The sequence below is a fragment of the Lagopus muta genome, chromosome 5 (assembly GCF_023343835.1).
Source record: "Lagopus muta isolate bLagMut1 chromosome 5, bLagMut1 primary, whole genome shotgun sequence".
NCBI classification, from domain to species: domain Eukaryota; kingdom Metazoa; phylum Chordata; class Aves; order Galliformes; family Phasianidae; genus Lagopus; species Lagopus muta.
Genome location: NC_064437.1, coordinates 60,709,374 through 60,732,730, shown reverse-complemented (window position 1 = coordinate 60,732,730; position 23,357 = coordinate 60,709,374). Strand labels below are relative to the sequence as shown.

The window sequence follows — 23,357 nt, the reverse complement described above, 5'->3', positions numbered from 1 at the left end:
TTGTTCAAAGTTTAAAGACTTAAAATAGCTAAAGAAAAACAGAAGTTACCATGAAGATTCTTTCATTAAGCTTTTTTTTGTGTGTGTGAGAACACTTCAGTGGTGTGAGCTTGGATTTTCTGTTTAATGTCAGAGACCTTTTCCACAGAAGTTTTCTGGGAATAACAGAAAAATAATGCAGTGAGCTGAAAACTGATTTCAGCATGCTAAAATATATTCCATGCATGTGACAGCAGTTTGTTAGCTGTCTGTGTGCTCACCTTGATGAGAAGTATGCATTTCAATGCACCATCGGAGAACCATGGGGTCACAGAGTCAGAGCATCACAGAACCATGGGATCACAGAGTCCTAGGCTGTTTTTGCCCAGCTTAACCTGTTTTCCCCTGTCAGTGTGAATTATGTGTTGGGTGCAGGCTCTGGGAAGTTCTCCTGTGGCCTTTACCACAGGCCACAGCATGGAGATTGTATCCCCAGCGTCTCCCAGGAAGGAACCACTTCCACACAGCCCTCAGGGACATCGGCTTGATGCTGGGATAGCTGAAAAGCAGTGCTAATATTCAGTTATCTGCCCTGGGAGCTCAGCTGAGGCCCCTCAGCAGCCTGTGGGTGCAGCAGCCTGCTTGTGGGACCGCAGCAAGGGCAGATGGAAGGGCTGGCAGTGCTGAGTTGGCAGCAGGCCTTACAGGTCTCTCCCAACCTAAATGATTACTCTGTGATTTCTGTGATCACCAGGCCCAGCGAGCCCCCTGAGCATGACACACTCAATAGCAATTGTAATCTTTACAACAAACTGACACTGGGCTGGGGATATCTGACAATGTATGCTGACACGAGCCAGCTATGCTTACATCTTTCCAGAAGAAATTAAACGAAGTGAAACCAACAACTTGATATAAGTCAGAACTGCTTTATATGACATTTTAATGGTATTTGCACTTTTATCTGTTTCCTCCCTTGGTTTTAAGCAAGTTTAAAAAGCCCCAATAGCTGTAATGCTGCTGTCCCCTCCAGTGACACAGAGCGGGCTGGGAGTCCTGCACAGCACCCAGTCTGAAGTGGAATCTCCAGCCTCCAGAAATTACTCATTTAAAGCAACAATAAAACACAGCACTGATTATTTCGGGGTTCTGAGTGAATGAAAGAACTTAGAATATATATGTATGTATACATATGGGCTTGATTTTGAAGGTCTTTTTCAACCTGAGCACTTCTACCATTCCATGTTTACATCCACATGGCACACGCAGCCGCTGCGCGTTCCCGCCGCGCTGGCGGGAGCCGGGACTGCGCACGACCGCCCCTTCCCGTGCCTCCCGCCGCCAACCCGCGGAGCGGAGCGTCGCGCAGCTCCCCAACCCGCAGTGCATGCTGGGAGATGTAGTTCCCTCCCCGCTCTCCTCTTTCGCTGTGGGCCGCCGAAGGACTACAACACCCAGCAAGCCTCCGCTGCTCTACCGCCGGCCCGTCGCGCTCTCTCCGTCAGCGACTACGATCCCCAGAGCGCTCCGCGGCGCGGCGGAGAGGACCGGGAAGGAGAACCCGGGCCGAGAGGGAGCGGGCCGGTGGGGCGCGGCTGCGCGGAGCGCGGCTTCCTGAGTGTCTGGTGGCGGCGGCCATTTTGTGCTGGTTCTTCGCTCTCCCGTTCGGGCTGCGGTGTCGGGACCTGGAGAGGGGGCGAGACGGAGCGGGGGCAGCCGGGGCCCTCAGCCTCACCTTCCCTTCCCTTCGCCTCCCCGCGCGGCGGAGCCCCCCCCTCCGGCGCTGCCCCCGGCCGCGAGCGGAGCTCACGCACCATTATGGAAGACGACGGGCAGCCCCGGACCCTGTGAGCGGGGAGGGGGCCGGCGGGGACCGCGGGGCCGGGCAGGGCGATGCGGGGCCGGGCCGCGGGGGCGGGGAGGTGCGGGCGGCGAGCGGCGGTGCCGGCGGGCGGCGTGTGAGGGAGGGACGGCGAGCGGGAGCCGTGCGGGGAGGGAGGGAGGGAAGCAAGGAGGGAGGGAAGGAGGGAGGGAGGCTCCGGCGGGCGGGCGGGCTCTGAGGGAGCGCGGCGGTGCTGAGGCCCCGGCCCCGCCAACTTCTTTGTTCGGCCCCGGCGGGACGGGCGGCGCTCCGTGGGCCCGGCAGGAAAAAAAAACTCCACACAGCATCTGGTAACTGTCCGCGTCCTGTCCGAAAATATAGCGCCGAGGTTTTGTTGTTGAGTTCTGTTCAACTCTGCAGGTATGGCTTTTTTTGCGTGCGTGTTCTCTTAGGCTGAGGGCTGTCTGTAACGCGAGGCGATGCGGAGCAGATCGTTCTCCATCGCTCCGTTCGCTGGTAGCTGTGCGGCTGGAGGGGTGCGAGGCAGTGCGGGCTGTTCGGCACAGCACGGCTCCATGGAAGCTTTGTCTGTGTGGGCCGGGATGGCAACGCTCCGAAAGGCTTCCAGGTGCTTTAAGAGGAATGACTGAAACAGAGCAGAATATCTCAGAGTTGCTCTGTTTTGCTTCTAGTACCAAAATGATGACTTGGCATTTAAGGCTTTTCCAGGCAATTTGCGGTGTGTTGTTTTCTTTTTTTTTTTTTTCCTTCCACTCTTCCCGATGTCTGCCAAAGTTCTCTTAACTTGCTTGCAGTGTCATGTGATACCTGCTCAGTCCTAGGGTTAGATAGAATAAATCTATCCGCAATGCTTTCTGTGTTGAGGTCTTGAGTGGTCCGAGTGTGCTTGGCCCTGACAGTGGGAGTAGTTTCCAGAGCGCTGCTTTAGAATGAGCAGAGGGAAAAGGGCAAAGGTGCACCGTGTTTCACTGCAGGTCTGTTTCCTTTGCTGATTGGTTCCTCCTCTCTTTTTTTTTTTCCTTTCTTTTGAAGTAAGTGCTATACCCAGCCGAAGTTTTAAAATCTTTTACTCCTATCTAACAGCACTTGAAGTGAGCTCTTCTCACTGCACCCAGCTGTGGCTGAAGTTGGAGCATAGTCACTGGTGAAGGAAAAATTATTTTTGTGCTAAAGTGTCTGAAATGCCATCACTGCAGCTGCCAGAGATGTGGTATTGCATGAATGTGACTCTCTACTTAACTCGTCAAAGTAATGAACAGCACGTATGTTCATTTCCTAGTAGCTTTCTAGTGATCCTAACCCTAACATAGGGTTACTTCTCTCTTATCCTTTTAGGGCACTTTTCATAAAGTATGAACATTTTTGCTTTTTTTTTTTTTTTTTCTGAAATATCTTCAAATTTATATCTGCAAGTTCTTATTTTAAGATTGTTTTGTTGGCTGATACTTGTCATACATAGAGCAGTTGTGATCTTGCACATATGTAAAAGGCTCACTGCCTCCCAAGAACAACTAATAATGTCATTTGAGCTCTGTAGTTTGTTTTTACAGGAGAAAGTCTAATGAAGAATAAATGGTTCGTGTGGCTGTTTGACCAGAAGTGCTTGGTTGATAAATTAAGGGCAGCTTAATAGATGTCTTTTGTATTTTGTTTATTCCTTCAGTAAGGAAGTACCAAAAGGGTTTGCTTTGTTGTTTTCAATCATGGTTGGTTGTGAACCTCAAAGAATTTAAGATATCTTCTGAGGCTTACAATAGAAGTTAGATGCCAGCTACATTTTCTTTGTCCTCACAGTTCTCCTCACTAGTAGCCTTTATGGAAAGTGTCTTCTGCCCAAAACTCTTCCTTACTGTTTGAAACAAGGTGAAGCTAACCTGAGAGCATAGGCTTTCTGTGGTGTTTTTCACAGCAACATCTAGATTTTGGTCAGCAATCCTCAAAGCAGATGTAGTACAGAACGTTCTGTGGGTGCTGTTGGATCTCTTTCCATCATGAGCCATATCAAAGTTCAGTTTATACCTTAAGGTGGAAACTGTGCTATCAGACATCAACATTTGTCTGTTCTTGGTGTTTTTAGCTGCCCCTTAACAACAGGAAGAAAAAGTTGCTGATTTTCATGTTCTTATTAATGGCTGCAGAATAAAATGAAGAACAGTCATTATATACACAAGTTGTTCCATCATTAGCCTTGCCACGCGGTATGGTGAGTACTGTGGACTTCAGGTAGGATGCAGAATTACAGGTCTTCAGCTGTGAATACTGAGTTGGGTTTGCTTAAGTTTTGTGCCTTGTTTTGGTTCGTCCTCGTGCAGAGCAAGATTCTTTTGGTAGAGTTCTGCTGCGGAGATTTTTTACGTTATTTCCTATTAGAGGAATTAGAGAGATGCTGCTAAGGTTTCTAGGCAGTTTTCACTCCGTCAGTTACCTTTCTTCTTATCATACTTTCTGCATTAGTATAGCACTTCTTGCATGCTGTCTGTATAAGTGTGGAAAGCATTTGTTCTGGTTTTCATTCAAACAGTGTGTAGGGGAGCTTTCCTGGACCTGAAAGTAATGGCTGTAAACATCCCTTTCTTCCTTGGCTGTCTGAAGTGAAGGAAAACCCATTTACCCCCACAAAGAGGATCTTTTTGTTCAAGCCTAAGATTTTAATTCTGAAACTAACTGCTAATGTGTCTTTCATTCTTCATGCAACTTTGCAAGATCTCAGAATGTCAAATACAGTTTCTTGTTTGTGTTGTCAGCCACCTATCAAGTGTAATATATTGAAACTTGTACCAGGCTATATAATATATGGTTTGGTTTGCTATACGTGCTTATTAATTAGTATTTAAGTGGTTCAAACTTGCGGAAGAGAGCAAGCATGATTGCCTGCATGCAAAAAGCCAGAACTTCGCTGCCCTGTTACATGAACCAAGCTAACAGCATATATGAGTGTAGGAAGTGCTGCTTTGTTGAGCTTTGTGATGATTTTTAAGTTTGAACGATGTATTCCATAGGATGTAACAAAACAAAAAGATTGATACACTGTAGAATAGCTTTTTGAAAGTCATGTTTTCTTTGGGTGTGTTCCTGCTCATTTTGGCTTCACAAAGTAGAATAGGAAGCATTGTGTTCTGTCGTGTGAGGTGAGGTGAAGAAGAGGTGCCCCAGTTGTCTGGCAGTGTGTGGTTAGCATCAGCTGAGAAGCTTTGCGTTTCCAGGAGGTAAGGTTTCTGCTCCAAGTGTGTAGAGTGTTTGTTTCCTTAGTGATACAGTATTCATAGAATTACAGTATATCCTGATCTAGAAGGGTCTCATGAGGATGGTGGAGCCCAACAAGCATTCAGACATAGCGGGCTGAAGCTGTTTGCTGGTACGGTGCTGCTTTTTCCAAGTCATCTTTTAACTGTACTGAACGTACTAACTTACAAGTGTACAAGCAACCATCAAGCCCTCATCTTTAATGTACTGTTTCAAAAACTTGTAGTGGTTTGTATTCACTTATTTTACGTGCACTTCCAGAGATTTGGGTCTGTGTGTATGCTGTGTTTGTTCCATGAACCTCTCCTTGTGAAGCAGTCTCAGGGTGTGTGTTCAAGTTTGAGAGCGTTAGCAGCTTGTGAAATGTATTAATGGGTTCTGATTGCAGTAATGTTAGACATCAAAGCAGTATTTATCATAAACACAGAGAATTGATGGACCATGAGGAGCTTACAGCCCTTCTGAATCTATCCATCAGGCAGTCCCAAATTACACTGCTGATTCATTATCTTTTGTGAAGAAGCAGCCCGTTTTATAGCTGAAACTTACGATGTCACGTTCTCACAGCTGCCTGGTAGGAGATGCTGTGGTATTGAAAACCAGCTGGTAATTCTTCTGAAAGTTGTCCTGTCTTATCTTAATTGGACAGATTTTGAAGCAACAGATTTCCTGACTTTTTTGGTCAGACCAAAAAGAATTCTTCAAACTGCTGTTCAGAGTTCCTGCATTTCTGAAATAAATATTAATATTATGCAGAAGATACTGAGACTTTGGCTTCCTGTATTGACTGCACAGTAGGACTTGAAGTTAAAAGGGCTTCACTGTATTTTCTTTCATGTCAGTGCTACAGGTGCTTACTTCCGTGTGCTGTTAGCTAACACAGCTTGAGGAGATACAAGGAGAACAAGTGCTGGTAATAAGCTCATGTCAGTACAGACGTTTTATGTAGGAACTCCTACTAGGAATCATATTTTCCATTGGATTTTAGTAATATCTGCTGGGTTGGTATTTCCGCTTCAGACTGCAAATCACTAGCAGCTTTAACTTAGTGAATGATTAACAAATGGAGTTAAGGTTTCAAATATAAGATCTGAATGTTCAACTGCTGAATTTTTGGAATAGGGCATTGAAGAGTCAGCAAGATAGAGCCCATTATAAGGCCAATTGCTTCTTAAATTTGTCAAGTGTTTACTTACACAAGTACTTACACAGGATATGAATGCAGCTTCCATTAGTGATGTCTGCTAATTCCTACATATTTAGTTAGGAAGTAAAGAAATGGATGTTCCTGTGTTTGGGTGGTATCACAGGAAATAGTCACTCTGGATCTTGTGTAGCATTTACCTGCAAGCAGAGAGCATGGAGCTCTTGGGTAGCTGTTGAAGGAGTATCAGCATAGAGGAAAACATATTCATTTATTCGTGTGGGGTTCAAATAAAAACCGGTAGTGTCAGTTTTAATCTTGCTCAATCCAAATGAAGGTCCAGCTGTCAAACACAGACATAGCTTTTGCATATTTGACTTGGATACGAGAGAAATGCATGCTTAAATTGCTGCTCCGACAAGAGCTTTGCTTGTGCATCAACTAAGTACGAGTTCAAGTTTCTCTCACTGAGGTGTATCGACAACTTGGACGGATTTGTTTGCCGTAGTATGAAAATCTGTAGTAGATTACAGTGTAGTGACTAAAATGTGCGTTTTTTTGCAACAGCTAAATTGCAGATTTACATTTGTGCACCTTATATTTGGACTGAATTGTTCTTAGAAATGACGAACGCACCTCTGCCAGTGATGCTGTGATTTTGAGTAGTGTAGATATGAGGAGCCCTTCTCTTGACTGATCACTTCGATGATAAATGTGTGATTCCAGTTTGGTCATGCTTTTTGTTTTTTAGCATTCAATGTGTGTTTGACTTTTTCTCAGCCACCCCTGTGACCTGGCTTTAATTTTTCAGTGTTATGCTCTCATGGATATGTAGGAGTGGTTTCTGAGCTGCTATTGGATTTTATCTCTGTGCGTCTCTAGTGTCTCTATTTTTTCATAAAAATGGTTCCATGTTCTGAAATTTCTATGACTTCATAGGTAAAGTCTAAGTATGGGTGATATTAAAGTAAAACTGCCAAATGTGGGGGGAGCTGGTAGCTGCTGAGATAGATAATGTGTGGAGCATTCCTATGGCGTAAGCTGTGTGCCTTTTGGTGGCTGGGCTGCTTTTCCAATTCAGGAAAACAGCAAATTGCAGCTGGTCCTTTGAAGGCAGCATAATCTACGTTCAGTAGCTACTACTGAAATAGCAGGAGTTTGGTATGAGCTTTGTACCCCAGTGGGAAGTTGGCTTTGTTCAGATGCTCAGTGGGAAGTGAAACTTCAACCTACTGGGCAGAGATGTTTTTTTCTCTCCAGCATCCCTGAGCAGTGCTGTCCAGTTCCTGACCTTTCCCTGCCAAAGGCAGCTTTGGTGCTGGCTGTCAATGGCGGTGTTATGGCTGCTCCAGGCACTGCGTTCCCACTGGTGTTGCCAGCTTTATACTGAAAGACCATGTGAATGTTGCATTGTAGCCATAATGTGAAATCATTTGTGAATCACATCTTTCAGATGAAGATGCCCAGGATTTTAAATAGTTATTTAAGGTTTTAAAATAATTACATTTTAAAAGATGAAAATTTCTATTTTAATGTCTTTTTTTTTATTTCCTTGTGTAGCTATGTAGGAAACCTCTCCAGAGATGTGACTGAAGTCCTTATACTTCAGTTATTCAGCCAGATTGGACCATGCAAAAGCTGTAAAATGATAACAGAGGTAAGACCTTTCACTTCCAGAGGAGTAGCAAATACAATTTTATCCGAAATTGTCAAAAATAAATGGAGTTGAGGGCATCTTTTGGTGTTACTGATAATGGTAGGGTTGATTTCTTTCTGTCTGTGTTTATTGGGTAATTCTTTGCTGAAGAGACCTCCTGTTGAGAACAGTCCTGTGCTCTTGCTGGTAGCCCTGCCACGTCTGTTTTATCAGCTGATGATGAGATTCCACTGTAATGTGAAGGATTGCTACCCCTCTCTCTTCAGAACCGTATTGTTCTGACGATCAAAAACTTTGTTGTTTCCATTGTTATTCATGGCTGCTTTTTCTGCTTTAGACTTAATTTACACACGAGTCTCAGTAATTCTTTTCCCTTTTTCTTCACTGTGGATGTGCAGTCAGAAATCTTTCAAAATCTGTTTTGCTATTCCTTTTTTTTTTTTTTTTTGGTCAATCCGAGTCTGTACCTGCCTGTTCTTAGATTATTTGTTCTTGGAATAAAGCAACAGTTTCCATAGTATTCCCAATAAGGTTTTTTAGTGCTATGTGTTGGTAAGTACTAATACTGTCTTCTTTCACTTGTAGATTCTCTGATCCATTTAGTGTTGGTACCAATTCTGTAATCTTCCTGACATATCTCAGCAATTTCTTGCTGCCTTATGGACTTCCTTCTTTCCTCATTTATAACTGATGAGTTTCTGGCAGGCAGGGACTAATTAGAACTGGTTTTATTTTTGGTTCTAAAATTGTCTTTTTCTTTATGCATTTATTGCTATTTCTGGTGGCTCCTCCTAACTTGTTACAGATTTCCTTAGTACAGTCACCTAAGTTTTCTTGTCAGGATCGTTAATGAAATATTAATTAAGCCTGATCATAAGACTCATCATTCTAGGAATGCTGCTTGTAATTCCTCTGTGATCTTCTTTTCCTTTCAAAATGACACATTGTTGTAGGTTTTTTATATTGTTTTGGCTGCACGTTAACTACCTGATGCTTGTTTAATCCTTCTCATCTCCTGGCACTTTTGTTAGAACTTTCTAGAGAAAGTAAAAGGAGTTCTGCCACGTTCTTTGCAAGGTTATTGGGGAAAGATGAGCAGAACAAAATGGAATGTGTTACAGAGCACAGCTGTTGGTTTTTTTCTGAAGAAATAGTGGTTGTCACACTGTTCAGAATGCTGCCACTCCAACCATTGGCTGATTGAGAGGTGGCAGCGTCAGTTTGATTCCCTAAGAACCAGACAAGAAATTCCTCTATTTTATTTTAATATAACCACAGAAATAACAAGCGAGACATCTTTATGAAATAAGAATGTAAACAAAGCTACTGGCAGCTATATTCAGTCATATGGAAGTGAATGTACTCGGCTGACCTTAGCACCTGTCACCAGGCAGTCTATCAGGAGGGAAATTCTGTGATATTCCAGTGCCCATTTACTCGGTGTGCTGTCCACCTTGGCTGCCCTGAAGTCATCTGGCAGGCTTCACAAAGAAGGGGGGGAAGGATCTTAATGAGAAGGGAATTAATACTTGAAGAGAAAGGGCAGTAGCTTTCACCTTCGGCGCACTTGGGAGGGGTGTTGTTACATCCTTGCAGGTATACTTGTGCATCTGAGATCTACTGTAGATTCTGTATTAATATGGATCAATTTACTGAAGTTACTTTTCACTTCAGAGAGTTAATTTAGGGGGAAGGAAGAGAGGACAGCATCTTTTTTTAAAGTAAAGTTGCAAGCCTGCTACAGTAACAACTGTAAACAGTGTGTACTGCAGACGTTAGCAGTGCCTTCCCCTGTGTATTTTGCAGGTTTTTAACATTTTTTTATATGATGTGGAAGTGGTTAGTAATCAATAAAAAAAAAATAAAAAGAAAAAATCCTGAAAGGACATATAGAAATAATATGCTTATACCTTGAAATTAAGTACCCAGTTAACTTCAAGTGATTGGATTCTAGGCTGGAATTAGCACCTACTGTGCTTTTAATGGTCAAAGTATTTGTGGTTATTGACCATCCTTCTGAATGCTGTACTGTAAGCTTTTCATAGCCACTGCTGTGTGCTACGTTTTAGTTCTTATCTGCCCATTGTTGCTATCTCAGTCAAGTTTATGCCTGAATATTTTCCATTTGCTTTTTTTTCCTTTTTTTTTTTTTCTTTCTAATTGTTAGCCAGTTTGTAGAAGGTGTGGCATGACCAGAGTAAGAGGTTTCAGGTGTTTATTTTGGGAGCATGTCATACTGCAAGGAGTGCTGTAGCTAACGTTCACAGGTATCTTGAGCACCTAAAGAGCTGGACATCTACAAAAGAGGCTGCTCTTCCTGTTCAGACAGATTCTTAGTGCAAAAGAAGACCTCCTCACAGTATGAAAGTTACGTATCATATGCTTCAGCTGAGGTGTAAACTGCACTAAATCTGTTAAGGCCTTAAGTGGGTTTCACAGATCTTGTTTTCAGTCAGCAGGGATGTCATATGGAAAAAGGGCTGAGTTAAGGCTTGCTGTTTCAGTGCATCTGAGGCACCATGCTTTCAGAGCACTTCATGGCTCTTGTGACTTAAACTCCTTGCTGTAATCTCAGATATGTCGTCTCACTCTGTTATTTTGCGTGGTAGGAACACCTAGTAACACTACTCATAATACTGAAGTATTTAGGTGGAAGGTTCAGACTGCTTTATCCTTTTAGCTGTACAAAAGCCTTGTGATCGGTTTGGCGATCAGATCTTCATAGCTTCCCTTGTTTAGATTTAGACAGAACTATGTTTGAAAATGTACAATTGAGTTTTATAGGGCAGAATTAGGATTTCTTTATTTATATATGCTTGAACGTTCAGAAGTTAAGTAGTAAAACGAATAAAGGCTTATTCTTAATTTCAGTTAGTGCTGTGCTTTTCCTGGCAATGGCAAAAGTTAATGTGGAGAAGTATTGATGTCAAAGCAGTTTTTAGATCCTTCCTTGCCCATGTAAGAAATACTTTGTTTCTTTTTATACCTGTTGTCTTTTGGTCCATGGACGGGTGGCATAGGTAATGAAGATATTTGAGTGTGAGGCTGTAGCTTTTGTACTTCTGACATTTTTTAGGGAGATTAAAAGTATTTAAGTTAGGATTCTCATAATGACTTCTCCTTGATCAGCTTTCCTGAAGACTTTTGTATTTGTTGCACTTCCTACTCTGGTACATGTAATACCTTAGGGAGCTTTGTTTTTGAGTCAGCCTACAGAAGGAGGTGTTACCCAAGATAAAAGAGTAGAGATCAATTGATTAGTATCTTCTCCCTTGATCTTCAACTATTTTCAGACCTTTTAAGGGGCATTTTGCAGTCACTAAGTGTAACATTTTCCACTGGAGACCAAGGGGATGCCATCTTTGTGTTGCTGTCTGTGGATGGTTTTCAGACAAATAAAACAAGAGACAAGTAGCAGGAGTGAGAAAATTGCTAAAAAAGAGTGTGGGAAACAAACCTTTCAAGCTTTGAGTATCTGCTAGAGGCAGCAAATTGTCTTGGTTCCTTCTGCTCCTGTTTTTCCCTCCTCTCCATCCAGTCTTCAGATCACTTTTCTGGTAGTTGAATTATTTTTAGTTCCATAGAAGTACTGAGGCCTCATAAAAAGTAAACTATACTTCAGAAATTGCTAGACCTTTAATGAAAAGTCCATCTTAAAAGTTTCTTACATTTAAGTGTAATTTCAAAGGCTATTTCATAAATCTAATGAAGTAATTCTTAAAGTTTCTAGCTATAAGTAATATATTTTCCTGGATTTTCTTCTCAGCAACCCGATAGCAGAAGGGTCAACTCTTCTGTTGGATTTTCTGTTTTGCAGCATACAAGCAATGACCCTTATTGCTTTGTGGAATTTTATGAACACAGAGATGCAGCTGCTGCATTAGCTGCTATGAATGGGAGAAAAATTTTGGGAAAGGTAAGTTGTTTATGTTGTAATCTTAATCTTAAGGATACTGTCTTTGTAAAAAGTACATGTATGTATTAGTAAAACTATGGTATATTTGTTTGTTAGAAATGTTTACCAAAGTTAAATATTGTTAAAGTTCAGTAGAAAATAAAAATGGTATTTAGAAAACATTCTTTGTGATTTATTTTGTTTTAAGTCCTTTATAGTGAAGGATGATTTGGTAACCCTGACAATTGTGACCAGCCCTTGAATGACCTTATAACATGTAGGAATTTTGTGAATTTATACTAAATCTTGTACTTATTTTCAGGAGGTCAAAGTAAACTGGGCAACAACACCAAGTAGCCAGAAAAAAGATACATCCAGTAAGTAAAGTAATGGCACAGTATTACTTCTACACCAATACTTCATAGCACGTGGTAGTAATTGCCATAAATACATTCAAATGTAACTTTTCTCCTTCCCATCTTGTGTTTAATAGAATTTTGCAGACTAATTCTTCTGTTTCTGTTTTGCAACTGGGGAAACCGGAGCGAACAGACTTAATTGCTGCTGCTCATCAAGTGGAATCCTGACTGTTCGTGGTTCCCAGTGCTGTGCACAGAGCGTCACTTTTTCAGGAGCTAGAGCTTTAGATAGCAGTTAAATATTTGATTAGCAAATTATTTATTTTCAGATCACTTCCATGTGTTCGTTGGGGATTTAAGTCCAGAAATAACAACAGAAGATATCAAGTCAGCGTTTGCTCCTTTTGGTAAAATATCGTAAGTATCATAACAAACATTGCCAGTATCGGTTAGAAAACGTGACAGAACATTTTGTGCTGATTTGAAATGTTATTTCTTATCTTTTAAATGATTTTTCTGATGTCAATTTCTTTGTTGGGTGGGCAGTGAAGAGGGATCATTATTATTTCGTGTCTGTATCTATATCTGTTATCACATGTTTGTAAATCCAGTAATGTAATTGTGCTTCAGTTTTGCTGAAAGCAGTATGCTTTTGAGTTACACCCTAATATGTTTCAACTTCTTAGTAAAATTTGATGACTGTTTCTAAGTGTGACTTTTTATTGTTCAGAATGTGTACAGAATAGTGAGTTTACAATTACAAACATTGCATCTTCAGTGTATTTTGTTCATACTGCGTTTTATAGGCAGTATAGGAAGCCACTCAATTATAATACAAATTTATGAAGCAACTAGTTGTACAGCTTATGACAATTTTCCAAAAGCTGATGTTTCTTAGAATAAATAACTTCTTCGGATAACAGCTGAGATTGTAGTGATCAGCCATTGATTTCAAAATTATATGTGCACACTTCTGTTAGTTGAGAGAGACTTTGAACTTCTCTCAGAAAATCCAGGTGGCAACAAATGATCTTATCTTTGAATTGACCACATTTGACATTACAAGAATGCTTGTAAGTCCTAAAGTATGTGTGCAAAAGCACTGCTACAAAAAAGTCTGTTATCTGCTATTGGCTTATCTTTATGGAAATCCTTTGAAGTCGCACGTGAACGTTGTTGTGCTGCCTCATGAGAATGTATTTCTAAGAACAGAATCCTTGGTTTTCTCTTGTTCTGTACGCATGTTTTTAATTGAACCATAAATCTTATTTCTTGCCTCTGCTGTTTTGTGTACTTTTTGTCTCTTAATGTGGTAAGTAGTGCTGTTATAAAATCTATATAAGAGAATAATTCAGGTTTCTGTTTCTCGATCTATATTTATACCTGAGACCTGCAGTTTTTCTAAAGTCCAAGTCACAATTAAAAGTAATAGCATTCTGGTTATTTTGCAGAATTGCTCATAAGAATGGACAGGATCTTGAAGGCTAACTGCAAGGAACTGTGCACACTGGAACTCAGTTGTAGATTTTTTCTCATTTCTATTTATTCTTATTATACATTATTTATTATATACATATTTTAGTATTTACATTTTAACATTCTATATTCAGTGCAGTTCTATATTTCCAATCATTTTAACTTACTCACTAAAATTTCTGTGTAAATTTGTTGTTTTCGTACTGGTGTGCTTAGCATTGTTGTTAGTTTTATTCTCCTTTCTTAAATTTCTGAAAATGTCAATTTTTCAAAATTTACAGCTGCCCAAACTCCAAAATGATGGTAGAGAATTGACCAAGAAAAATAAAGAAATCTGTTAACAGGCCATGTATGCCTTTTAATTCCTATTTTTTCCTCTTTTTCGATTTTTTAATATTTCATATATTTTGTATCACTAGGCAGAAGACATTTAACTATTTAGAAAATGCATGGTAAATTAGATAGAATTGTTACAGTAATTTATAGAACAGTAAACTTTAGAGGACCCTAGCCAATAGAATTTTAGAAAAGGCAATTTTGTTTCTCTTATAGTTCAAATCTGACCATTCTAGTTATAGCCAGTACAGGTTATGTGGATAGGTTGCATGTCTATTACATGTTATTTTTTTTGTCCTACTGCTTTTTTCTAACAGGTAAAGAAACGATAGGGAGAGTTCAGGAATGATTAGTTTTAGGGCTAACTGAATTTATAAGAAAAATTATGCTCACAATACAGTGTGTGTGGTTCCTTTTAGTTTTTATTTTGCAAGTTATTAATTCTACCCTCATATAGCTGTGCTTCTTTCCACAGGGATGCACGGGTAGTTAAAGATATGGCAACTGGAAAATCAAAAGGCTATGGTTTTGTATCTTTTTATAACAAACTGGTAAGTAATGACAACATTGATTTAAAATAATTGCAGATTTTCATTTGTTGTTTTTCCTCTGTTCTGTATTCGCTGCATATCAGGCTTTCCCAAGTGAAGTATGTGTGAATTTAGAAGACAAAGTTAACGCTGTAAAAAATGTCTGATATGTTTAGAAAGGGTTGAAACGATACAGACGATTGCAGTGCTGCAGGAACGTGGTGTTGTTTATCTTTGTCCATTGAGCCACTTCTGCAGTGCGTGGAGTAGAGATCAGAGCTTTGGAATGCTGTGCTTTGAGTCTGTTAGCTGAGGAGTTGCAGCAGTCTGGTGTGGGTTTGTATGTGAAGATAGAAGCTCCCACAGAATGCATCCTGGAGCCCTTCCCTAAGGAGTGGGGCTGTGGCAGTGCACAGCTGGGCTGGGTGTCAAACAGGTTTAGGTTCATGCCAAAGCTCAGCCTTGCTGAGTACCCAGCATTGCTTGCTGTGTGTATTGTATGTTAAAGTGGAGTTGATTGCATTTGTCTGCTTCTCATTAAAGGAGCTCTGGGTTGGTCCTTTGCTTTTGAGTTTTTACAGCATTTTGAAATCTCTTTGCACGGAGCAATTAATTTACAGCTAAGATTTGATTCTGTGCCTCAAGTGTTTTGTTTGGTTTTGTGCTGAGTGTTATTACAGAAAGGATAACTTTATGTATGCTTATGAAATAATGTTTCAGACAAGTGACTGGCGTCCCTTTCTGATAGGGGTATTGTAGGTGTTATCTGTAGAACTTAGTCAGTGTATCACTGATGAACAAGTAGTGTTTTGTCCTACTGTTCATAGCAATGCATCTGCCTCAAGTAATTCTTTGTAATTGTTGAAGTTAATTTTTAAGGAAAACTGAGCTGTGTTTCGAGATGCATTCAGGACAGCATGGGAAGTTGTGTGAAGTTTTCCTTAAGCATTTTTGGGTGTTAATGCACACTACAGTAATAAGAAAACTGAACTGTTGCATTGAACTGAAACAGTTATGGCAGCATGGGCTGAGTTCCTTTTTTGCTACAGCTAGGATCATTAAGACTAGCAGCGGGAATCACTTGAGCTAGTTTGTTTTCCTAGTCAGTTTTCAATTTATGTTAAGGAGCACAGGTGGAAGGTTTTGTTTTGTTTTTTTTTCCCTTATTGGTCCTCTCTCATAAAGTTCTCATTATGTATATGTGATGTCTTCATAATGACCAGTGTGTATAATTACATGGGCTCGAGGTCCTGGGTCATTGGCGTCTGAGATGAGTGTTGTTCTAACTGGAAGTCTCCGATGTGCAGCAGGAGGATGCTGGTCACTCACCTTTGAGTTGTCCATGTGCTCCCTTTGTCTCTTGTGCTTTACCTTTTCTTTCTTAAACTTGGTCCTCCTGGAGGAACATTTCAAACATTCGTACTGTTTGCTCTGCCTCTCTTATTTCAAAAGAGCTGGCAGGGGGGACTAATTGCTTCTTGCAGAATTAGCAAACCTTTCCTTTGCTTACAGTGTGAACCTAGAGGTTGTCTTTTAGTTTATGTTCAAGATAAGATGTTAAGCCTCATGGGCCATGACTGTTTGGCTTTGTGTACATATGCATACATACAACGCCTTTAACATTTACAAAACTTAAAATACAGTCTATGCTCAGACATAAATTGCATTCCTCCAAAAGGTAGAAGAGAGGATGAGGTGGGGGTGGAGGAATAGATGGCAGGAAGCTGCATGCTCAGTGTATTGTTGTCTTGGCATTAGAGATTTTTTTATTAGCTAGCATTCAGCCCTCCAGAACTTGAAAATTTTCTACCTGAATGGGGTCTGTTATGTTGGGTACAAATAAAGATTACAGAAGGCTGCATTTGAATCTTTTAAGTAACGTCTTGTAACACATTCTGCATGGTATAAACTTGAGTTGGATTACAGCTGAGAAATTTGCCAGTCAAATTTTGATGATTAAAAGGTCTTTCCTCACCTTGCATATGTTGCTATCAATTATGTTCTAGTATATTATGTTTTTTATACAGTCAGCTGGCAAAATCCTTTGATCTTCTGCAGTTATAATTGTTTCATTTCAATAATCACTTCTGGCATCTCTGATTTCTGTACTGTTTTGGGCAGCCATCAAATACTCTGATGCAGATACACTGCCTTGACAAAATGACTGCATATGCAGGGAGAGGGAGGGCTTTACCAGATCACTTGTGAGAACCTTCTGTGTGACAGACTGTCTTAATGGTAATTGATTTTGGCTGTTTGGCTTTGCTGAATTTCATGGGCTTTTAAAGCAGTTATCAGTTTCATCACTGGAATTACCGGACAACTAAATCTTGTAGAGCTGTATGTGCTTCTTGTTCACATGAGTTAGTGGTCTTTATTTTGATCTCTTTAGGATGCAGAAAATGCTATTGTACACATGGGAGGCCAGTGGCTAGGAGGCCGTCAGATCAGAACCAACTGGGCAACGCGGAAACCACCAGCCCCCAAAAGTACACAAGAAAGTAAGGCCCTGTGAAGCTGTTTGATCTCTTGCATGGCACTGCTAAGTGGAGAAGAGTGACAGTGTTGCCAAAGTCTTGTCCTTCTCAATTGAATATCTAGCTTAACTTCTAGATCTTAATTTTTTTTTTTTTTTTCCCTGTTGTGTTGTGTTAACATAGTTGTGGCACTACTGGATATTGGATGTTTTTAAATCTATAATTTCTGTATCTGTATGAGGTAAGTATCTGGGACGCTGGGATTGCTGTTAGGCTGATGCTTAAAACCAGTCTCTTCTCTTTCCAGATAATACAAAACAATTAAGATTTGAAGATGTAGTAAATCAGTCAAGTCCAAAAAATTGTACTGTGTACTGTGGAGGAATTGCTTCTGGGCTAACGGGTACGATTTGTTTTATTGATCCTTTTATTACCAAAACTTTCTGGGCATCAAGATGGCTACTAATTCCAACATGCTGTGTGTTGTAGATCAACTTATGAGACAGACTTTTTCACCGTTTGGACAGATAATGGAAATAAGAGTGTTTCCAGAAAAAGGTTACTCATTTGTCAGGTATGGATGAAGAAGAAGAAAATCTGTGATTTTGTTAATATACTGATGTTTGATCTTTCGTGGATTGCCTTTGAATGAACTCCTACTGGTGTCTTAAAATCTGTTACAGTCTGTTCTGAGAACGTGTGTTCTTAGAAAAATCTGCAGCTTTTAAAAGTGGCCACCAATCTTCTTACTTGTGAAGATGGTGTATGAAAGCAGATCTCTTTCACTGGATTTTCCTGCGTGTGTAGAGTTGCTGTTTTTGAGCAATCAATTGAAAGTGCTATAAAGAGTAACGTTAGTTTGTTTTTACATTCTTTAGATTTTCAACTCATGAAAGTGCAGCACATGCTATTGTTTCAGTTAACGGAACCACAATTGAAGGACATGTTGTTAAATGTTATTGGGGTAAAGAATCTCCTGATATGACTAAAAACTTCCAGCAGGTAACTGCGTTTTATCCTTTTCACTGTGTGTTCTTGTACTTGTGTCACAAAAGCAACCAATTATCCACCTGCAATGCCTCCCATTATAACAGCTCAATGTAGTAGCGTTCTTATGAAATCCCATGTTCTGTCTCAGTTATGTTCCAGTTGTTCATCAAATTGGGCTAGTGATTTTGGTGGAATATCTGTCTTCTGGATATGATTCAAGATAGGGAGAAACTTGGAGGTAATTCTGATTCTTGCTAGCATTCTTACTGCAGACTAGCTGACTGTCCTTCCAAATATCCCTTGGTATTTAAAGCGGGTGTGCTCACACACTTTCAGTACAAGGATCTAATTAGGTTGCGGTGCTGTCTCACTTATTATTCTGATTTCACTATGGCTCAGTAGTTGTAGACAGTGCAACTGAAAAGAGTCAAAAATTTTACCTGTAGCACTTTGGAAGGAACGTAATTCACCTCTAGACCCTGAAGTATTAAGAACTGTTCTCTCCTTAGGTGGATTACAGTCAGTGGGGTCAATGGAGCCAAGTATATGGAAATCCACAACAGTATGGGCAGTATATGGCGAATGGGTGGCAAGTACCATCGTATGGAATGTATGGCCAAGCATGGAATCAACAGGGTTTTGGAGTAGAGTGAGTAATTGTACTTAATCTTAAATGTTTCAGGAATGTTGTGTCTGGGCTTCAGGCTTATTTGATTGAAGGATTGCACAAGGTTTCACGCCTTGTAATGTGCTAAAGCTTATATTTAATGATTACTGTGGACCAAATAGTGGAGTGAGTCACTCTGGCATGTTCATAAGATGTTTTGTGCATATTGGGTGTCTTGAGACTCAAGGTAAACAAAGACTGCTTTTATGTTCATTTGAGACGGTGGTTATGTCCAATAGCTAAAAAGTCATGGTCTCTACTTGTGAATACTGGAGGGGTCTGAACCTGGGAGCTAAAGGGCTTTTTTAATTGTTGGGGAAATAGCCTACATAATGGCCCTTCTAAAATTTTTTGCAATTTCAGAGTTTAGTGGACTTTTAATATTTGGTATCTTCCTGAAGCGTTGGCCACATTTGTTTGTTTTAAAGCAAAAATAGCTTCTTTGCTTTCTTAATTACTCATTACCTCTTGCCAGTTAAGCATATTAAGCTCTGGTAAAAAGCTATCAGTGGTATTCATGCCAATTAAAGACTGGGGACTTTCTGTGTTTCTGCATCACTGGTGTTGAATTACAGGCACATGCCTGTAGGACAGCTGCCTCCAAAGGCGTGTATGTGTAACGAGAATCCAAGGTTTGTGGAACTGTTTTTTTTCTCCAAAAAAAATCTTAGGGTATTTTGAGAAACCACACATTGTAACATTTAACCTGGTATAAAAAGCTGCTGAATTACTCACAGAAGAATAAGTTGTTCTATTTTGGTGTAAATGGTAGCGTAGGAAGTGTTTCATGTTCCTTTAGCCTGCTATCTTGTAAATATCTGACTAGCTTGCATGATTTTCTCTGTTTATTCTTTTTTTTCCTTTCCTGTTCCTTTTTAAGCCAATCTCCATCTGCTGCCTGGATGGGTGGATTTGGTGCTCAGCCTGCCCAGGGACAAGGTGCTCCAGTAATACCTAACCAAGCTGGATATGGTATGGCAAGCTACCAAACGCAGTGAGCTGGGACTCTGTTTAAAAGTGTGTATTTCATGATAGGCTGCAGTTTCCAGTGACACTCTGAAGACTGGAATGTAGACAATGAAAAAAAAGAAAATATTTATTTTAAAAATGGAAATGTTTGGAACCTTTAGCACAGCTTTGCTTTGGTGAAGGACACAAATGTCTTCTAGTTCTGCCTTTTTAAGTTTTTGTTCATGATGGATATGAACATGTTTTTCTTTGTGTACAAAAATTAAAAATAAAGTCAATAAAGACAATTCTGACTACAAATTTTGATATAGTAGGAGAAATGGCTAATGAATTTGATCCTTAGGTTACCATTCCATTTTTTTGGTTCTGTCTTCAGTGTTTTATATCACCGTGCTTTTTAAGAGAAATGACACTGAGAAACAGCAAGTTGCTTTTAGTTGAACACACATCCTGAAATAAACTGTGGACCAATCATTACAACCTGCTAGACAGTATTGAGTTTTCAAGGAACCTATGGACATCGCCCCGAAAGCATACGTAGGTCTTGGAATCATTTGTTAAGAAAATGTTTAATTTTTCTACAGGCTTAAAGAAAACAGTGTGATACAAAGAATAGTTCAGTGTGAAATGAAAAACAGTACTGTCTGAGTTACTTCACTTCTGTTGTCCACATTCAGGCACATATTATAACTTCAGAGCTGGTTTGCTTATTAAGACTGTAGGGATTTGCATTTAGTTTTGAGAAGTAAAAATGTTTTTGCAAGTATGTTGTTTGTATTCAAATCGAACAGCCATACTTGTGCTTTTACATGAGGTTTGAAGGCTACACATTGTAAATATTTCATAATTACAGTGTTTCAAAAGCATGCTCAAACATAGAAGTAGCAATGTAATTATTCAAAGTAATACTTAATATACTCTGCTGCTTTGAATGCAGTAGATTGACAAGAATGTGCAAGACTGACATTTCCAAAGTTGGCTATTATGTAAAGTTACATAAAGAACTATAACAAAGAGCCTTAATTTTAATTTCATAAATCTTTAATGCATCACCTTTTGGTCATTAGAAATACGGATTTTTTGCTTTACGTTATTTGGTATGTAAATACCTTGGTTAACAACCTTGTAAACCTATTTCAAGGTTATTATAAGTTGTATAGTATCTTGAGTGTTTTGCAAAATCTTGATGTTTTTTAAGTCTAGAAATATTTTGCCCAAGAATTTTTTAACAAGATTGTTAAAAACATCTTATTTTAGAGAATATTCAATGTGCCATTTGGTAAATGGAGATGCAGTTGAAACAGTACACTGAGTTGTGACTTATTTTTAATTAAAGTTTTTGTCTTTATGGGTGGTTTGCATGTGATGAACCTGTACAGAGGCTGGGTTGTTTGTGTACTGAGTGTGTAAATGGATAAATCACGAAGATGTTTAAATGGTATACTTGGGTTATTTCTGAACAATTTTATGGATACATTGATATAAACTGCCTCAATAAATTTGAAGTTTAAAATGAATGTAAGGTAGATATAAGTACTGTGTCTTACCTATGACAGCTAGGGGGTGCAAATGTTTCAGCTGTGTGCAGAAATACACTGAAGCAGCACAGTTAAATGTAGGATTTGCAGTGATAGTCCAGTGAAACACGGACTTGCATTTTAAAAGAAACACGAGGATATTTTAGCTCTAAAGGAGTGTGTGAGAAGCGGTGTGCTTTCTGTGTTCCTTCCTGCGCAGGCGTTGCAAGTTAGAGTAGATCTTGAAAGGGAGACTTGCAGTTCTGCTAAACCCAGCCAGCTGTGCGATTAACGACACAACGCTGTAGCAAATCACATGAGTTTTTTCTTCCTCTTCTGTGTGACATACTTGGTAGTACTCTGAGTTTTAGATAAGGCTGAAAGTGAGATATTCTGGAAGAGCAATTGAGGCTCAGAGGCACTTGCAGCTCCAGGCTTCTAATGCATGCAATAATGACCGAAGTTAGTGTGGAACCGTAAGTGCTTGTGATGACAGAACTGGCTGTTTATCTCTGTTTCTCCTTTATTGTACGTGCAGTGTTCTTTTGCTCAAGTTAGGAATCTTGTCTACAGGTCTCATTTTTCTCTAAATTCTGTATATATGTGTATATCTACGCGAGGATCGGCCTATACGTTGTAGTTTGGAGGAAAATCTCACAAGTAAGTCTGCATTTTTATTACACTCACGTGGTTTCAAAAGAATCGTGAGTAGATCTCTGAATTTGCAAGTCATCCTGGGATTTCTTAGACTTCACTTGAAACCCGGGGTTTCTACGCAGCTCAAGGTATTTGACTGACGACTGTCGTGGGCACGTGCTGGTCTGTGAGCAGTGTGTTCTTAGGCACTAACAAGGATGTAGATGCTGGAAGTGCGTTGCCACATAAGCGCCCAAGTAAGTGGGTGTAACTTTCAAGGTAACGATCCGTCAGCTCTCACTGTGTAGATCACTTCAAATCCAATTAAAAAACATGCCTACTGCAGAGCGGGGCATGGCCTGACCTGTGCTTCAGAAGGAGAGATGGGATGTACTTTCTCATTTGAGCCTTTTCTCATTGGTTTTTATGCAGCTTTTCTTTAATGGTGATGTTTCTTCACAGACTGCTCGAGATATAGAAGTCTCCAGTGTCCTTTAATGTTTCTATAGCGCTGCGAGGTGGAGTTGTAATTTGGATTGCTTTCTACTCAGTAGCATTCATAAATGCATAACTGACAGTTTTTTGGCACCAAAGAGCCTCTTGCACCGTACTGCTTTTATGAATGACTGTTACACTGTTGTAATTTCTCTAACTACAGAAATCGACCACTACCTAACAGGATTTGGATTTCAACAAGTATTGATTTATCATGGCTTAACTTGATGCGTGCAATCTGGAACAAGGTTTTAAGCTGCATTTGCAGAAAATGTTCAATAAAAGTGAAACGTGATGAAGGGCTTATCCTCTGTTGTCATCTGTCAAAACATTTTCCCCCTTTGCTGTAAAACTGGCTGCAGGTATACAAGGCTGAACATGTAAACTATGCACTTGAAATTGTGTAAAAGATGTTTTATGGACAGTTTTTCACACAAAGCCAATTTGTGTTTTGTGGAGCTGCAGTAGGAAGGCTGTGAATCTGAGGTGACATGAAGGTTTCCACCAGTCCTGCCTCCTTGTGTATATTAGTTGAAGTTTTGGGTGTATTCTTCCTACATGTAAACCTCATAAGACAGCTGTTCACTGTTTCAGAATTTCTGTCCTTCTGCTCACCAAAAACTCACAGTGAATGAGGCTGAATTTTAAAGGAAATTAGTGATTTGCTTTTCTTGTGTCTGTACACAAGGAAGCGGACTTAAACTGTATGGACATGATTAGTGTCTGATATCTGACTGTTTTTGAACAAGGCACAAGTCTGTGTTTTAATCACGTGGAACTTTTTCCTGGTCAGCAATAAAAGATTTTGTTGCACTGTTCATCTATTGAAAAACGTAGGCAATCTTTTATTCAGTGTGATTGAAAAAAAAATAAAGGGGGGGAGTTGAAAGCACTGCCTTGTTTCAACTTGGATCTTCATATCTATGGATAGCGTGGGGTACTTGAAGTTGTTCTGGATTGCTATTTTAACAGCAGGAAGGTGTTCCTTTGAAGCTGAGTGAACATTGTATTCTGATCTTATATGATGCCTGTTAAATACTGGCAGACTTAGGGGGTTCACTGTGTAATTGTATTTCTGTTCTTAAATGGCAACTGTGAGGCAGTAGCTGCTGGGAAGGTCTTTGTCATGTCTGATTGCAGGTAA

General features: G+C 40.0%; 2 protein-coding genes across 10 annotated transcripts in view; one reads left to right on the top strand and one right to left on the bottom strand.

Moving 5' to 3' along the window:
* Window positions 1-23,357, bottom strand: part of INPP5F (inositol polyphosphate-5-phosphatase F) — a 949,391-nt gene that overhangs the window by 88,459 nt on the left and 837,575 nt on the right. The window lies entirely within an intron of this gene.
* On the top strand, window positions 968-22,512 carry TIAL1 (TIA1 cytotoxic granule associated RNA binding protein like 1). Of its 9 annotated transcripts, none has more exons than XM_048944058.1 (12): window positions 1,421-1,826; window positions 7,770-7,866; window positions 11,633-11,782; window positions 12,084-12,138; window positions 12,450-12,537; window positions 14,408-14,483; window positions 16,855-16,963; window positions 17,247-17,342; window positions 17,429-17,513; window positions 17,818-17,941; window positions 18,439-18,578; window positions 19,477-22,512. In XM_048944058.1, exons 1-12 carry the CDS (start codon window positions 1,798-1,800, stop codon window positions 19,592-19,594), a joined length of 1,167 nt encoding a protein of 388 aa, XP_048800015.1. In that variant the 5' UTR covers window positions 1,421-1,797; the 3' UTR covers window positions 19,595-22,512. The 9 variants fall into 9 exon arrangements, with proteins under 9 accessions (XP_048800017.1, XP_048800019.1, XP_048800018.1 ...); XM_048944059.1 differs by having other exon boundaries at window positions 1,438-1,826; window positions 11,684-11,782; XM_048944063.1 differs by lacking the exon at window positions 1,421-1,826 and adding an exon at window positions 2,047-2,221.